General features: G+C 43.4%; 1 protein-coding gene across 2 annotated transcripts in view; it reads right to left on the bottom strand.

The window, feature by feature from the left end:
* Positions 1-18,797, bottom strand: part of NSD1 (nuclear receptor binding SET domain protein 1) — a 136,857-nt gene that overhangs the window by 86,246 nt on the left and 31,814 nt on the right. For both annotated transcript variants that reach the window (XR_503746.2, XM_008050430.2), the window contains exons 3-4: positions 10,973-11,145; positions 5,091-7,659 (exon numbers count right to left, since the gene is read on the bottom strand). Coding sequence is in view for 1 of the 2 variants with exons in the window: in XM_008050430.2 (XP_008048621.1) it covers positions 5,091-7,659; positions 10,973-11,145 (2,742 nt within the window). In the remaining variant the exon portion in view is untranslated. The remainder of the gene's footprint in view (positions 1-5,090; positions 7,660-10,972; positions 11,146-18,797) is intronic.

Raw genomic sequence — 18,797 nt, forward strand, 5'->3', positions numbered from 1 at the left:
TTTATTGTAGAGATGAGGTCTCGCTGCCCAGGCAGGTCTTGAACCCGCGGGCTCAGACAGTCCACTCACCTCAGTCTCCCAAAGGCACAGGATTATAGGCTGAGCCACCGAGCCCGGCATTAAAAAACTAACAAACTTTTAAAAGAATATTAAAAGAAATATATATCAGAACCAAGTGAAATTTATCCCTTGAATGCAAAAATGGTTGAAAAATAGATAAATCAATCAACAGAATAGACTACATTAACAGAAAAACTAAAAAAAAACAAAAACAAAAAACTACACACACATGATCATCTCACCCGATGTAGAAAAGAATCTGATAAAATTCACCCACCTCTCCTAATTTAACAACAACAACAAAAAAATTCAGTGAAATGGGAACACAAAGAAAATAAATAAATCAATAAAATAAAGACTACATATGAGGCTGGGCGCGGTAGCTCAAGCCTGTAATCCCAGCCGAGGCAAGAGATTGCCTGAGTCCACAAGTTTGAGAACAGCCTGGGCAACATGGTGAGACCTTGTCTCTACAATATATCAAAAAATTAGCCAGACGTGGTAGCACGCACCTGTGGTTCCAGCTACTTGGAAGGCTGAGGTGGAAGGATCGCCTGAGCCCAGCAGGTCGAGGCTGCAGTGGCTGTAAGCATGTCCCACTGCACTCCTGTCTGGGTAACAGGGTGAGATTACAACTCAAAAAAATAATAATAATAAAGCAGGGTTGGGTGGCTCAGCCTGTAATCCCGCGCCTTTGGGAGGCTGACGTGAGTGGATTGCCTGAGCCAGTGGGTTCGAGACCCGCCTGGGCAACTTGGCAAAACCTCATCTCTACAATAAATCAAAATGAGCGGGGTGTGGTACCACGCGTCTATAGTTCCAGCTACTTGGAAGGCTGAGGAGGAAGGATCGCCGGAGCCCAGCAGGTAAAGGCTGCAGTGGCCGGGAGCGGCCAATGCACTCCAGTCTGGGTGACAGAGTGAGACTCCAACTAGCCAGGTTCGGTGGGTCAGCCTGTAATCCCGCGTATTAGGAGGCTGAGGTGAGGTGAGTGGATTGCCTGAGCCTGTGGGTTCGAGACCCGCCTGGGCACCTTGGCGAGACCTCATCTCTACAATAAATCAAAAAATCAGCCGGGCGTGGTAGCGTGTACCTGTAATTCCGGCTACTCAGAAGGCTAAGGCGGAAGGATTGCCAGAGCCCAGCAGGTGGAGGCTGCGGTGGCCTGGAATGGCCACTGCACTCCAGTCTGGGTGACAGAGTGAGACTCCAACTCAAAAAAAAAGAAAGAAAGAAAGAAAGAAAAGAACACAGCTAACATCATGCTTGATGGTGAAAAACTGAGAAGTGTTTCCTTCGTCTAAGATCAAGCGCATGGAAAACATGCCACCCCACTCTCACCACCTCTTCAACACAACTCTGGAAGTCCTAGCAGAGGAATTTGGCAATAAAAAGCATCCAGACAGTCAAGGAAGAAGCCAAATTATCTGTTTTCAGTGTGGAAAGCCCTAAGAGATTTTACAAAAACCTATTTGAATTAATAAGCAAATTTAGCAAACCTGCAGAATACAAAATTAACACTAACAAATCAGTTGCATTTCTATACACTCACAATGAATAATGTGAAAAAGACATTTACAAAACAATCACAAGCCGGCTCAGTGGCTCAGCCTGTAATCCCGCGCCTTTGGGAGGCTGAGGTGAGTGGATTGCCTGAGCCCGCGGGTTCGAAACCCGCCTGGGCAGCGAGACCTCATCTCTACATTAACTCAAAAAAAAAAATCAGCCGGGCGTGGTAGCGCATGCCTGTAATTCCGGCTACTCGGAAGGCTGAGGCGGAAGGATTGCTGGAGCCCAGCAGGTCGAGGCTGCGGTGGCCGGGAGCGGCCACTGCACTCCAGTCTGGGCGGCAGAGTGAGACTCCAACTCAAAACAAACAAACAAAAAAATCACATTTAGAAAAGCATTAAAAAAGAATTAAATACTTAAGAAAGCTCTTAACCCAGGAGGTAAAAGAGGTATACACTGAAACTACAAAACACTGTTTAATTAAGAAAGATAGAAATAAATGAAAAGATATCCTGTGTTCAGAGATTGGAAAACCTAATATTCTTACCTTATCTAGACTATCTCAAACCAAACTACAGAGTTAATGCAATTCCTATCAAAATCCCAATAGCAATTTTTTGTAGAAATAGAAAAAAAAAAATCTTAAGTTCATATGGGATCTTAAAAGGCCCCCAACAGACAAACAATCTTGAGGGGAATAGCTAGAGTCCTTACACTTCCTGATTTCAATACCTGTCAGAAACCTAATGTAATCAAATCAGCACAAGACAGGCTTACACAAAAACCTATAAACCAATGAAACAGAATAGAGGGCCCTATAATAAACCTTGTAAATAGATAAATGATCTTCAACAAGGATGCTAAGACTACACAATGACAAAAGGATTATCTCTTCAACTGGAAATATATTGCGAAAGAATGAAGAGGAACCCCTATGTTACACCTTATACAAAAATTAACACTGTAGCCTCAACCTGCTGGGCTCATGTGATTCTTCGATCTCAGCCCTCCAAGTAGCCAGAACTACAGGCACCCACTACCACACTCAGCTAATTTTTTAATTTATTGTAGAGACAACATCTCACCATGTTGCCCAGGCTGGTCTCGAACCCACTGGCTCAGATACTCCTCTCACCTTGGCCTCCCAAAGAGCTGGGATTATAGGCTTGAGCCACCATGCCCGGCCAGGAGTTATTTTTCAATGGGTATAGAGTTTCAGTAGTGCAAGCTAAAAACGTTCTGGAGATTTGCTTGACAATGCCCATGAATAACAATGTAAACTTTAAAACTGTTAAGCTTTAAAACTGGTAAACTTATGTTATATGCTTTTTAACCATAATTTTTTAAAAAGCTATGAAGCACTGACACATGCAACACAGATAATACTGAAAACATTATGTTAAGTGACAGAAGCCAGAGCCAAAAGAAAATGTACAGAACAGACAAATCTACAGAATAGGGGAAATTGAAGAGAGACTGATAAGTTCAGGGTTTCTTTTTGGGATGATGCAGATGTTCCACAATTGATTATACTGATTGCTGCACAATTCTGTGAACATACTAAAAACCATGAAACTGTAAACTTTTAAAATGCAGGCCAGACTCGGTGACTCAGTCTGTAATCCCAGCACTTTGGGAGGCCAAGGCAAGTGGATTGCCTGAGCCTGTGGGTTCAAGACCAGCCCGGGCAACTTGGCGAGACCTCTTCTCTACAATAAATCAAAAACAAGCTGAGCATGGTAGCGTGCGCCTGTAGTTCCGGCTACTTGGAAGGCTGAGGCATAAGGACTGCTTGAGCCCTGCAGGTCGACACTGGGTCGCCACCTGGGAAACAGAGTGAGACTCCAACTCAAAACAAAACAAAACAAAAATCTTTTAAAAGATGAATTTTATGCTATACGAATTTTATGCATGTATTTACTTATTCTTTATTTATGACTTGGAGTCACACTTTTATTGTCCAGGCTGGAGTGCAGTGGCATGCTGCTACTGCCACCACAGTCTGGACCTGCAAGGCTTAGGTGATCCTTCCACACCAGTATTCCAAGTAACTGGCATTACAGGCGTGTGCCACCATAGTCCCAGTTAATTTTTTGATTTATTGTAGAGACGAGGTCTCGCCATATTGCCCAGGCGGTCTCAAACCCTGCGGGCTCAAGCAATCCTCTCGCCTCCACCTCCACCTCCCAAAGTGCTGGGATGACAGGTGTCAGCCACCACGCCCAGCATGAATTATATTTAAATAAAGCTGTTTAAAAAAAAACTACTATGATAAAAAACTTTGAGAAATCGTATGTTAAAGGACGTGTTTTACCCTCAATAACTATGTTGGGTAATGTTAATATCTTAAAAGATTTCTATTTTCCTTATACTACTAGAGTAGGATGCTCTGGTACTTCTGATATTTTATTTATTCATAATCCCCATTGCAGTAGGGAATTAAAACATCTAAGACTTTCAAATAAGTACTACAGAATACTTTTTTTTCCCAGAAGTACATGTCCCTTTTGTCCACATAACAGATGGGACTATCTTAAGTAGTAATCAAAGGAAGCCTAACATGCTATAAAGTCTATTGCTTTCTGTAAACTACAAATTGAATTTAAATAGTAGGCTCAGAGCTTCTCAATTACTTATAATAACAGATTTGAGTCCCAAAAAATTTGGCAATCTTTTTTGAGTAAGAATCTTACTCTGTCACCCAGGCTGGAGTTCAGTGGCACAATCACAGCTACTGCAGCCTCAACCTGCTGGGCTCAGGTACCTGATTCTTCCCCTCAGGCTTCCAAGTAAGCTGGAACTATAGGCGTGTGCCGCTGTGCCCAGCTAATTTTTGGATTTATTGTAGAGATAAGGTCTTTCCATGTTGCCTAGGCTTGTCTTGAACCCCTGGGCTCAGGCAATCCTCTCACCTCGGCCTCCCAAAATGCTGAGATTACAGGTGTAAGCCACCACATCTGACCAAGTCTGGCAATCTTAAAAGGTAAGAAATGGGGAACATGGCCGGGCTCAGTGGCTCAGCCTGTAATCCCAGAGCTTTGGTAATCCCAAGGTGAGTGGATTACCTGAGCCCACGGGTTCGAGACCCGCCTGGGCAACTTGGCAAGACCTCATCTCTACAATAAATCAAAAATTAGCCAGGTGTGGTAGTGCGCACCTATAGTTCCAGCAACTTGGAAGGCTGAGGCGGAAGGATCGCTGGAGCCCAGCAGGTCAAGGCTGCGATGGCCAGGAGCGTGCCACTGCACTCCAGTCTGGGCGACAGTGAGACTCCAACTCAAAAAAAAAAAAAAGAAATGGGGAACAGGAGTAAAAATATCTTACTAAAAAGTGGGGGGGAGGGGGAGCTTCTTGTAAATATATGGAAATCTGACCTTTAAAATTCAAACCCTTCTACATAAAGTCCTTTCTTCATTCATGTGATAATTCTTCCCTCCCAATTTACACTTCGCTCTTCCATTAACACAGACCAAATTAAGAACAGCAACATTTATCAGTATGGTCTCCAGTTAAGTACTTACCTGGTTCGGGGAGCTCAGCCTGTGGTGTCAAACTGGGAATTCCTGGCTCCTTGTCAATGTCCCCAATGCTGGCGCTGGATTTCTCACAAACATTCGACTGTGGCCCAACTGAATCTAGGTGGTCAGCATGCTTAAGATCTGTCACTGATTCCTCTCGGATGTTTGTCAAAGGAGGAGTCCTACGCACTGGAAAATCATCTCGCCCCTCCTGTACAGGGTTACTAGGAAGCAAGACCCCAAAGGCACACTCAGAGTTCTCTTTCTCCCTAAATCTGTTATTGCGCTTACGAGGTTTAGTGCGCCTTTGGTTTAACCGCTGCCAACGCTTTTTAGGCACGGCTTGATTTACACCACTGGGTTCATCATTCTCGCTGTTCATTTCACAGTCCAGCCCTGGGCCCTTTCTATTTTCAAAAGAGGGGCACTTTTCAGGAATTTTTTCAGGGTCCGACTGTTTGGGCTTGTTATCAAAATGAACATCCGAAAAATGGGCACCATCTAGACTTGCTAAATGATCCATTCGCTGAAGGGACTCCTCTTTACCAGCATCTTCTGCCCTACCTCTTGACAAGCCTCCTCTTTCCAAGTTTCCCTTCAGGGCAGTCTCCAGAGTCACACCGGGAAGGCGGTTCAGTTTTCTTTTGCGCTCTGTCTTTAAGGCTTTACGGCTCACTGTGTTCTTCCCCATCTGGGCTGAAAAAGCATCTCGCAATCTGGATGAAGGCTTTGATCGTCCACAGTTGCGCCTAGTAACACAGTTTGAACGACTTTTGCTAGAAGCAGGGAGGTCTCTTCTGTCAGCCAATAAGCCAGGTAGAGAGGCAGACAACTCCTCAGATAGTGCAGACTCACCCCCACTATGGCTAGGATTCGCTGAGTCCTGAGTGCCCTCTCCACTTCTTTCGGGATTGGCACTGTGGGTGGAGCCTCCTGAAGCCATAACCTTAGAAGCCCCGACAGGACTACTGGTAGAACAGTCCCCACGACCAGGACTCCGATAAGAGACCAGGTTTTGAGCAGTCATCAGCCGTTGCTCCTTTGTCTTACTATCGTGCATATCTTTCAACATCATTAACAACGTACTGAATTTGTAGTCTGGTTCAATAGGTATGTGATTCTGACTAGAAGCAGAAGAGAAAAGTAACGGTTTTGATGGCTTTGATGTCCCAGAGTCGCTGACATCCTCACCGAAGGATCTGTAAGAGAGTTCCTTCAATTCTGACAAAACGTGTTTTACCACTGCTGTTTCTATGTCACTTGAATCCCTGGTTTTCTCATGCATGTTGTTCAGTAGTTTTAGACCATCCACTTTCCCACTTTTAGAAATGTTGGCCAAAGGAGAACCTTTGGTATCAGAAGAGCAGCATTTCAGACTGCAGTCCTCATTTGTAACTGGAGCTTCTACCACAATTGGATTTTCTTTATGTTTGCACTTTATACTTTGGATTTTAAGCTGTTTGTTTTTTGAATGTAACAGAGCTTGAGTTGATGCCCCACTCTTTATTAGTGAGTTCTCACTGGGAATGCTTGATGGTGTGCTGAATTTTGGAGAGAAGCCATCATTTCTAAAATCCGACTGGGGTTTGTGGACAAGAGTAGATGACTTCAGATCAGAAAGGTTAACCTGAGAAATCTCAGTTCCAGACTCTGCTGTCTTAGTACAATCCATTAAGTGGTCTGTGTGTGAGCTGCCAATGAGAGACTTCTGTTTTGCCTTTACCCTAGTGTTTGTGGCAGGATACCTAGAATACTTTATCTTTTCATTTTTCTGCATAGATAATATGTTCTCTGTTCTATCAAAAGCATCCGTAATCTCAAGGACACTGTTATCAGACTCTGAGCTGTGTTCTCCAGGATCCAAATCACTGCTTCCATCATCAGAAGTGGTACACACACTAATGGAATCACTTCGCTTTTCCTCATCACCCGCTCCAATATAGCAGAGCTGTACTTTTGAACTGCCCAGCAGACTACGCTGGGGTTTGGTCTTCTCCCCAGAACGTTTCGAGATCAAGGCACCCTCAGACAAGCCCAAAAGAGAGTCACAATTTGTAGTCTCAAATTCTTTCTTTGCAGTGTTTTTTCCACAAGAAGAAAATAAAAAACTTCCCGGGGCACTACTAGAACCACTGAGGCTGTTTGCTATCCTGGAAAGTTCATTAGAGGCCTGCTTATCAGATACATCCCCAGAGATAAAGTTTAGGCCAAGGTTCTCTGGAATCTTTCCCCTCCGTTCCTCCTTATGTGCTTGAAATTGCATGTGGCCCTTTTTGAGACTAGTCCTTTTGGGATTATCAGAGTTCTTTCTGGCTCTAGACTTAGCACAAGGCTTTTCCTTCTCATCTGCAGAATGTTCAGAATCAAAAGCCAGGGATTTCAAGCAGCCATTAAGCAACAAGTCATGTTCTGACTCAGGATCATTAATGCAGTCTTCAAATGGCATATCTTCCTCACTGTCCAACTTGACTGAACTGGGAATATATTTTCGGTTCTTTGACCCTTTGGGAACATCATACTGTTCAGCAAGACCAACACTGGCTTCCCATTTACTCAAGATTTTCTGAGGAACCTTAAATTTAAAAGAGAAAAAAATCACTTACCAAAGAAATGGGAGGGGGAACAGTGAGATGATCTATAAACACCTGTCAAGATTTTCCAGACCTGTTTGGCTTCTTCAAGGCCCTTTGGAGAATTGATCAGGCACTTAGCATGTGAGTTTATGTAGCACACGAACAACCAATGGGGATACCTGGATACTATTTCCACCCATAAAATGTATGATTAGAGGAAAGACTGATCTCACAAACACTCCACCCTCCTTACATTAATAAGCACAAAGGAGTGGACCGTAGTTAAGCTAAAACTGACAACACTGGATCCATCCTTCTTTACTCCACTATACCTTAGAGGAAAAACTTATTTGCTTCACTTATGAAGCGTAAACATATGTTCAGCTGCATTAAAAAGGGAAAAGGTTAAAGAAGATGAATATGGGGAAAAAGGGCAAAAGGAATGAGCAGGTCAGATTTGCTCCCGAGGAACCTGAAATTGAGAGATCCAGTTGTCACTAGGCACTTGACTAATCAGATTATTTTACATGCTACATACAAACAGATTGTAAGAAAAACAGTTCACTGGGCTTAATCAGGTGGTTCAGAGATCCAAGGACACCTTGGGCATAGCAAAATACATAAGTTCTTTTCTTGATTCATCAAAACAAGAGAACATTGACATGATATTCTGTGAAACACCCTTAATTTTCCAGACCCTTATTGCCTTCTTGCCTCAGAACAATCGATATTAGTCAAGATTCTAACCACCAGTTAGCATTCACAAAGTCTTGAATACAGGTGAAGGGGAGGCTCTGCAGAGCCTGTAGAACATCAGGTCACCAGACAAGGTGCCTCCTATTATAAGGGAATAAACTGATCGCCTAGTTTCTTTTACACACAGACACACACCCATAAATGCTCATGACTATGACCAGAGTAAATCAGTTTTGCAGAACCTAAAAGCCCTAGAAAAATTCTTTGAAAAAAAAGTTAGTAAATCTTCATAGCTAAAGATGTTAAAAAAAAAAAAAGAAATATGGCTACCCACTCAAAATATTAGAAAAGATGCAATTAACAACCTCCTTCAACCTAACAACACATACTAATTGCTTTTAGAGCATCAATCTTATAATATACTAAGTATTTTATACTTATTTCTTTTTGTTTTGTTTTGTTTTTTTTTTTGAGTTGGAGTCTCACTCTGTTGCCCAGACTGGAGTGCAGTGGCCGCTCCCGGCCACCGCAGCCTCGACCTGCTGGGCTCCGGCGATCCTTCCACCTCAGCCTTCCGAGTAGCCAGAATTACAGGTGAGCGCTACCAGGCTCGGCTGATTTTTTGATTTATTGTAGAGATGAGATCTTGCCTGCCCAGGGGGGTCTCAAACCCACGGGCTCAGGCAATCCACTCACCTCAGCCTCCCAAAGGCGCGGGATTACAGGCTGAGCCACTGAGCCCGGCTATATACTTATTTCTAATCCTCACAACATTTTTTTTTTTGAGTTGGAGTCTCACTCTGTTGCCCAGACGGGAGTGCAGTGGCCTTGACCTGCTGGGCTCCTGCGATCCTTCCGCCTCAGCCTTCCGAGTAGCCGGAATTACAGGCATGCGCTATTACGCCCAGTTGATTTTTTGATTTATTGTAGAGATGAGGTCTCACTGCCCAGGCAGGTCTTGAACCCACGGGATCAGGCAATCCACCTCACAACAGTTTAACAAGGCACAAGTTATTATACTAGTTTTAATAATGAAGACACCAAGTTTCTGATAACTCAAATTTTCAGTGGCAGACCATATATTCTAACTCTAAATCATTCTAATCATGATTTTTAAAAATACTCCAAAAGTATTTAAACACAGAGGGGAATATAAAACTCCAATCTAAGAAGAATCACTTCTTAAAAATTGAATATAAAAGATTAGACCATAGAGACCAACAGCAGAATAGGTATATAGGGGATAAGGGAGAGGGGGGGAAATGGAGAATTATTGTTTCACAGGTACAGGTTTACTTGTACAGGAGGAAAATAATTATGGAGATAGGGAAGGCACGGTAGCTCATGCCTATAATCCCAGTACTTTGGGAGGACAAGGTGAGAGGATTGCCTGAGCCCACGGGTTCGAGACCCGCCCGGGCAACTTGGCAAGACCTCATCTCTACAATTAAAAAAAAAAAAAATTAGCCAGGCGTGGTGATGCATGCCTATAGTTCCAGCTACTTGGAAGGCTGAAGCAGAAGGATCATCTGAGCCCGGCAGGTCGACGCTACAGTGGCCGGGAGAGTGCCACTGCCCTCCAGCCTGGGTCTCAGTGTAAGATTCCGACTCAAAAAAAAAAAAGATAAAAAATTATGGAGATAGATGTTTGCATATTATCCACAAATACCACTTAACTATACACTTGAAGAGGCTTAAGATGATAAATTTCATGTGGGGTTATAGGTGTCAGCCACCACACCTGGCTTTCATGTGTATTTTAACGCATTTTAAAAATTTGAGGGAAGAAGTATTAAAAGAAAAGCTGAAAATTTTCTTGGCCAATTTTAACACAGAACATCAAGAAAAAGAAACAAAACTACAAAATTCATAAATAAAATATAACCAGGTTTGAAATTGCAACACTTGACAAACATGAAAAAGAAAAAGAAAATAAAGCTTCTCTTTTTTGTTTTTAAGAAAAATAACTAGGCCGGGCATGGTGGCTCAAGCCTGTATAATCCCAGCCCTTTGATAGACCAAGGTGAGAGGATTTCCTGAGCCCATGGGTTCGAGACCAGCCTGGACAACTTGGCGAGACCTCGTCTCTATAATAAATCAAAAAATTAGCTGGGTGTGGTGGCACGTGCCTGTAGTTCCAGCTACTTGGAAGACTAGGTGGAAGGATCGCCTGAGCTCAGCAGGTTGAGGTTGCAGTGACCAGGAGCATGCCACTGTACTCCAGCCTAGGTGACAGAGTGAGACTCTACCTCAAAAAAACAATAAATAAATAAATAAAAGAAAAATAATTAATCCAGAAGGTAAGAAGCAGTATGCCTCATTTTTATAATCATTTTCTTGTTGCATAAAAGACAAGACTGGTCATGCTATGTCATATTGTCACTTCTCTGTGTACCACAGCAGAGGTAACTAAAATGATTTCTCAAAAAACCGAGTATAAATATTTCAAAAGACAGCCCAGATCATTGCAAAAAGACTTCTTCTTCCTACCTATTTTCTCACAGATACTCGAATACCGAAGGAAATAAAGTATATTTCAAAAATATGATGCTAATTCCCTGATTCCTTTTTGCTGACCCCCAAGGAGTTCATTTTTTAAATCCTTGTTTTTCCTACCTTATGCCTATAGCCTTTTTCTTTTTGCTTCCCTCTTCTCCTAAGGACAGGTAGTTCTTCGAATTGATGTCTGCCTTCAAACATGACGATTGCTTTTCCAGCCACCCAGGCTCTCTCAGAAGGGTCTCCAAAGGCCTCCACGTAGTACTGCCGATAAGGCCTCCGGTTGGATACTAGGTAAGAACAAGAACCAGCATCAGTACCTCAAACACATGACTGCTCAACATCAAGGGAACAGCCACACCACCATTGCCAAAGGAGCCTGTCTGCACACGCTAACATGCCCACTCGACTAGATGTAGAGTAGACCACATACAAGTAAAATTTTAACTATTCAATTCACAAGGCAAGAAAATACTTAAGACTTTATGAAAGAATCAGTGGTTTGGTCTGGTGATGTGGCATCCATTTAAAAACAGACAGCCGGGCTCAGTGGTTCAGTCTGTAATCCCACACTTTGGGAGGCTGAGGTGAGTGGACTGCCTGAGCCCGTGGGTTCGAGACCTGCCTGGGCAACTTGGTGAGATCTCATCTCTACAATAAACCAAAAATTAGCTGGGCGTGGTAGCGCGCGCCTGTGGTTCCAGCTAATTGGAAGGCTGAGAAGGAAGGATTGCCAGAGCCTAGCAGGTCGAGGCTGCGGTGGCCAGGAGCGGCCACTGCACTCCAGTCTGAGCAACAGAGTGAGACTCCAACTCAAAAAAATAAATTAATTAAAAAAATAAAAACAGTTAGACACTGATGAGCTAATCACAGAACAAATTAAGATAGTAGCAACTAAGTTTCTTTTATTACTGCCATTAACTAGAGTCATGTAAGTTTCCTTTACCATCAACTTATAAAGTTTTATAGCTTCATTGTCAGAAAACAAAGAGGACATATAAAAAGCTACAGCAACATAAATATATTAATGAAAAAAGAACAAATAACCAACAAAATTCTAAAAACACTAAGCTAAAGTATAAGGAGAAAGGCATGTGTCAGCACAGAGCCAGATACAGTCTGCTAATGTGAATGGAGTAGCTTTCTAAAAGATAGGCACTACACTGGGTACTTCGCATGGATTCCTCACCACATCCACCCTTGAGAAACGAGACAAGATCACAATACTGCCAGAGATGGCAAGTGCAGGGTGCCAAATATTGGTTTTCCAGAAAAAGTAAAATTTGATCTTTCAAAAGAGGGAAATTTTAAAGAAAAACAAAATGCCAACAACAACAAAAAGAATTCTAGTTAGTCTATAATTTCCTGGTTGTCCAAGGTTCTATATATACAATTATTAAATATAAAACAAATCACACCTAAAAAAACATTATCATGAAATTTATCTAGTACACATATCTTCTACACACTCAGGATTAAATTAGCTCTCTCACTGCAGTAGAAAAGGTTACAAGAGAAAGTAAGAGATAAACATGATTAAAAACTTCTCACCCGCCGGGCTCGGTGGCTCAGCCTGTAATCCCGCGCCTTTGGGAGGCTGAGGTGAGTGGATTGCCTGAGCCCGTGGGTTCGAGACCCGCCTGGGCAGCAAGACCTCATCTCTACAATAAAATCAAAAAATCAGCTGGGCGTGGTAGCGCATGCCTGTAATTCTGGCTACTCGGAAGGCTGAGGCGGAAGGATCGCCGGAGCCCAGCAGGTCGAGGCTGCGGTGGCCGGGAGTGGCCACTGCACTCCAGTCAGGGCGACAGAGTGAGACTCCAACTCAAAAAAAAAAAAACAACTTCTCACTTTATAAAAAAGGAAATAAAAATCATTTTATATGCAAATTCACGTTAAGGGATAGGTGCAGTGACTCATGCTTATAGTCCCAGTACTTTGGAAGACCAAGGCTAGAGTAATACTTGAAGCCAAAAGTTCAAGGCTACAGTGAGCTTTGATCATGCTACTGCACTCCAGGCCTCAGCGACAAAGCAAGACTCTGTTTCAAAACAAACAAACAAACAAAAAAACAAACTATGACTATATTTTTTTTTTGGAGTCAGAGTCTCACTCTGTCACCCAGACTGGATCATGTCATCTCAGCCTTACAAGTAGCTGGAACTACAAACACGCACCACCAAAGCCGCTAATTTTCATAATCATTCAGTTATTTTTTTATTGTTTATCTATAATTCTAATATTTATTTAAATAGAGAGAGGGGCTTGCTATGTTACCCACCTGGTCTTGAAGTCCTGGCCTCAAGCAATCCTAATGCCTTGCAGTTCCAAAGTGTTCCTATTATAGGCATGAGCTACCACGACCAAGCTGCTTCTTAAAAATACTACTAAAAAACCGGGTACGGTGGCTCAGCCCAGTAATCTCAACACTTTGGGAGGCCAAGGCAAGAGGATTGCCTGAGCCCAGGTGTTTGAGACCAGCCTGGGCAACTTGGTGAGACCTCGTCTCTACAATAAATCAAAAAGAATACTATGGGCGTAGTAGTAGCGTGCGCCTGTAGTTCTAGCTACTTGGAAGGATCACCTGAGCCCAGCAAGTTGAGGCTGTGGTGGCTGTGAGCGTGCCACTGCACTCTAGCCTGGGTGACAGAGTGAGACTCCAACTCAAAAAAATAAAAAATAACACTACAAAGTGAAAATCATGCCAAGCACAGTGGCTCAGCCTGTAATCCCAGCACTCTGGGAGGCCAGGGTAGGAGGATTACCTGAGTCCAGGGGTTCAAGATCAGTCTGAACAACTTAGTGAGAGCTTGTCTCTACAATAAATAAAAAATGAAATAAAAGTAGCCAGGTGAGGTGGTACACACCTGTGGTTCCAGCTACTTGGAAAACTGAGGCGGAAGAATCACCTGAGCCCAGGAGGTAAAGGTTATGGTGGCTGTGAGCCTGCCACTACACTCGAGCCTGGGCAACAGAGACTCCAACTCAAAAGAAAAAAAAAGTGAAAAACATAATTGGAGGGCAAAATGGAACACCTTAACAATTTCTAAAGGTAAATTACTAGAGAGAAAATTCCAGTATGAGGGCCTAAAAAGCCTGAAAGGTACAAATGAAACGAAGTGTGGTAGCTCACATCTATAATCCCAGCACTTTGGGAAGCTGAGAAGGGTAGACTACTTGAGTCCAGGACTTTAAGACCACCGTGGGAAACATACCGAGATCTTATCTCTTCAAAACAATTCAAATTAGCTGGTCATTGTGGCACGCATCTATAGACCCTGCTACTCAGGAGGTTGAAGCAGGTGGGTAACTTGACCCCAGGAGTTTGAACCTGTGGTGAACCATGATCATGCCACTGCACTCTAGCCTGGGAGACAGAGTAAGACCTCATCTCAGGGGAAAAAAAAAAAAGGAATGAATGAATAAAACAATCAAAGCATAGTCCCGCACATCTTTAAAATAAATTTAATAAAAAGAACAAACTACAAGTAGTTCAGAACCCTAAACCATAAAGTGAAAGGAAAGAGAATAAAAGCAGGATCTGGCAGAGGCTGGCCTTAAAGCATCGGCATGGCATGCTAACAGTTCAGTTGGTAGACAATAAGGAGTCTTATATAAACTGGGTAAACACAGGCTCAGTCTTTAGAACTATAAATGTCCTTGACCTCTAAATAACACAATAATAGTAAACAGGAGACCCAGTACACCAGAGATCACCAGAGTAGTGTGGACAGGAGATGACTACCACCTAACTAAGGCCGTAGCAATGGAAAGAACAAAATTTGCAAAGTGTTTTTAAAGTCATATTTGAAAACCTGACATACAATCAAAGAGCCAGATAAAACATGTTTATACACTGTTTACAGAAACACTGTTGGCTGGGCTCAGTGGCTCACCCTGTAAACCCAGCACTTTGGGAGGTCGAGGCGAGTAGATTGCCTGAACCCACAGGTTCAAGACCCAGCTGGGCAACTTGGCAAGACCTCATATCTACAATAAATCAAAAATTAGCTGGGCGTGATATTACGCCCTGTGGTTCTGGCTACTTGGAAGGCTGAGGTGGGAGGACTGCCAGAGCCCAGCAGGTCAACGCTGCAGTGACCAAGAGTGTGTCACGGCACTCCAGTCTGGGCAACAGAGTGAGACTCATAACTCAAAAAAAAAAGAAAAGAAACAATGTTTACAATTATTGCAAAACCAACTAACAAAAACCATATTTCACAATCAAGTGTTGAATCAGTCAATCTTTCCTACTCTCTCCCTGCACCCCCTCTGTGTGTGCCATATGACAACACAGCAGGAAGGTGGCGTCTGCAGCCAGAAAGAGACCTTACTAGGGAACCAAACCAAATGGCACCTTGACCTTATAATTCCCAGCCTACACAGATGTGAGAAATAAACTGTTAAGATACAGGCAGAAGATTAATTAATAAAAAATAATCATTATCAACATTTAAACGTAAGATGGGACCAGGCACAGTGGCTCACATCTGTTATTCAACCATTTTATTTATCTATTTATTTTTTTGAGTTAGAGACTCACTCTATTGCCCAGGCTGGAGTGCAGTGGCACACTCACAGCCACCACAGCCTCAACCTGCCAGGCTCAGGCGATCCTTCTGCCTCAGCTTTCCAAATAGCTGGAACCACAGGTGCACAACACCACGTCCGACTAATTTTTCTTGATTTATTGTAGAAAAGTGATCTCACCAAGTTCTCCAGGCTGGTCTCGAACCCGTGAGCTCAGGCAATCCTCTCACCTCAGCCTCCCAAAGTGCTAGGATTACAGACATGAGTCACCACACCCAGCCTAACCCACCACTTTAGGATGTAAAAGTGTGAGGAAAGCTTAAGGCCAGGAGTTCCAAATTAGCCTGCGCAATTATTAAGACCTTGCCTCTACAAAGTGTGTGTGTGTGCGCGCGCGCGTGCATGCATGCGTGTGTGCGCGCGCGTGCGCACGTGTGTTTAAGCCAGAGTGTCACTCTATCACCAAGGCTAAAGTGCAGTGGGATGTGCTCACAGCCACGTGCTGGGCTCAGGTGATCCTTCTACCTCAGCCTTCCAAGTAGCTGAAACCACAGGTACGTACCACCACACCGGGCTAATTTTTTTTATTTATTGTAGAGATAAGATCCCAGCCTCCTGAGCTCAGGTGATCCTCTCACCTCAGCCTCTAAAAGTGCTAGGATTAAAGGAGTGAGCCACTGTACCCAGGTAAGTATATTTTTTTAATTAGCCAGGTGGTGGCACATACCTGTAGTCCCCAGCTGCTTGGGAGGCTAAAACAGGAGGATTGCTTGAGCCCATGACTTTGAGGCTTCAGTGAGCTATGCCACTGCATTATAGCCTGGGCAACAATGCACCTTATCTCAAAATGTAGAATGAAATAAAAATAAAGGTAAGGTAAAAGAAGAGAGCTGAGCTAAATAAATAAATAAAAGAAATTATAATAAAATAGTAACTGCTGTACCAAGAGGAAAATTAAAGTCAGGGAAGAGATAGTTACTCAAAGGAAGAAAAAGTGATCATCTGTACCAAACACATAGGTAATTAAAAGCTACTATAAACCGGGCTTGGTGGCTCAGTCTGTAATCCCGCGCTTTAGGAGGCTGAGGTGAGTGGATTGCCTGAGCCCGCGGGTTCGAGACCCGCCTGGGCAGCGAGACCGCATCTCTACAATAAATCAAAAAACCAGCCAGGAGTGGTAGTGCATGCCTGTAATTCCGGCTACTCGGAAGGTGGCTGCGGTGGCCAGGAGCGGCCACTGCACTCCAGTCTGGGCGACCGAGTGAGACTCTGACTAAAAACAAAAACAAAAAATCAGCTGGGCATGGGAGCACGTGTCTGTAATTCTGGCTACTCAGAAGGCGGAGGCAGAAGGATTGCCCAGCAGGTCGAGGCTGCGGTGGCCAGGAGTGGCCACTGCACTCCAGTCTGGGTGACAGAGTGAGACTCCAACTCAAAAAAAAAAACAAAAAACAAACAAACAAAAAAGGTGGTAAGGAATTCAGATTGAATATAGTCTTGGTTCTTTCTGAAACCTCACTTTATTTTAAGTTATACTTTTTTTTTTAAACAAAGTTTAGCCACGCACGGTGGCTCACACCTGTAACCCCTCACTTTGGAAGGCTGAGGTGAGAGGATCACCTGAGCTCAGGAAGCTGAAACCTTGTCTCTACAATAAATCAAAAAACTAGACAAGCATTGTGGCACGCGCCTGTGGTTTCAGCTGTTTGGAAGGCTGAGGCAGCTGAGCCCAGGAGATTGACGCCGGGGCGGCCCTGAGCATGCCACTGCATTCCAGCCTTGGTGACAGAGTAACATTCCAACTCAAAAAAAAACACAAAAACCTCCTTGTGCTGATAAAGGACTTTGGCAAAGTCTCAGGGTACAAAATAAATGTGCCAAAGACAGTCATTTTTTTTTCCTTTTTGCATAGGAGTCTCTCTGTTGTCCAAACTGGCATGCAGTGACACGCTCACGGCCACCACAGCCTCGACTTGCTGTGCTCAGGCGCTCCTTCCACCTCAACCTTCCAAGTAGCTGGAACCACAGGCGTGTACCACCATCCCCACCTAATTTTTTGATTTATTGTAGAGATGAGGTCTCACCAAATTACCCGGTTGGTCTCAAACCCGTGGGTTCAGGCAATCTTTTCACCTAATCCCTCCAAAATGCTGGGATTATAGGCATGAGCCACTGCACCCAGTGACAGTCAGAATCCAACAACAAACAGGAAGAGAAACAAATAAAAAGCATAATTTCATTCATAATAGGCACCCCCCCAAAAAATGAAATACCTCAGAATCTTCCTACACAGAGAAGTGAAAGACCTTTACTACAAAACACTGCTCAAAGAAATAAAAAATGACACAGACACATGCAAAAATATTCCATGCTCATGAATCGAAGAATCAACATTGTTAAGATGTCCATCCTGGCTGGGCGTAGTGGTTCACGCCTATGATCCCAGCACTTTGGGAGGCCAAGATGAAAGGTCCGCCTGAACTCACAGGTTTGAGACCAGCCTGGGCAACTTGGCGAGACCTCATCTCTACCATGAATCAGACAACAAGCCAGGCGTGGTGGCGCATGCTTTTAGTTCCAACTACTTGAAAGGGGGAGGCCAAGGGATTGCCTGAGAGCAGTCTAGGTCGAGGCGACGGTGGCTGTGAGCATGCCACTGCACTGCAACCTGGGAAAGAGTGAGACTCCAACTCAAAAAAAAAAAAAAAAAAAAAAAGCTGTCTATTCTACCAAAGGCAATCTACAGATTCAATGCTATACCCATTAAATTACCAACATCATTCTTCTCAAACCTGGAAACAATACAGAAATTCATATGGAAACATAAAATGACCTCAAATAACCAAAACAATCCTTAATGAAAGCAATAAAGCAGAGGATCACACTTCCAGAGTCTAAATTTTATTATAAGGCTACAATAATCAAAACAACCTGGTATGGGTATAAGAATAGGCATATAAACCAACGGAATATGACAGATTCCGGAAGCAAAACCTCAATTTCTCAACCAACTCCTCTTCGTCAAATCCTCCAACAACAACCAGTCGGGCAGAGGAGAACCTATTCAGTAAATGGTGCTGGGAAAACTGGCTAACCACATGCCAAAGAGTGAAACAGGACCCCTACCTGTCACCATACACAAAAATCAACTCCAAATGGATCAAAGACCTAAATGTAAAACCCCAATGTAAAACCCCAAATTTTAATCTTAGAAAACGCAGAAGATACGCTTACAGAAATCAGAATAGGAAGCAAATTCCTGATCAAAACCCCAGATGTTGATGCCATAAGATAAACAAGTAGGAACTCATCAAACTGAAAAACTTCTACAAAGCAAAAGAAACCATCAAGAGCCGGGCTCGGTGGCTTAGCCTGTAATCCCGCGCTTTGGGAGGCTGAGGTGAGTGGATTG

This window comes from Carlito syrichta, unplaced genomic scaffold (genome assembly GCF_000164805.1).
Source record: "Carlito syrichta isolate Samal-C Ts95f unplaced genomic scaffold, Tarsius_syrichta-2.0.1 Scaffold145531, whole genome shotgun sequence".
Lineage (NCBI taxonomy): Eukaryota > Metazoa > Chordata > Mammalia > Primates > Tarsiidae > Carlito > Carlito syrichta.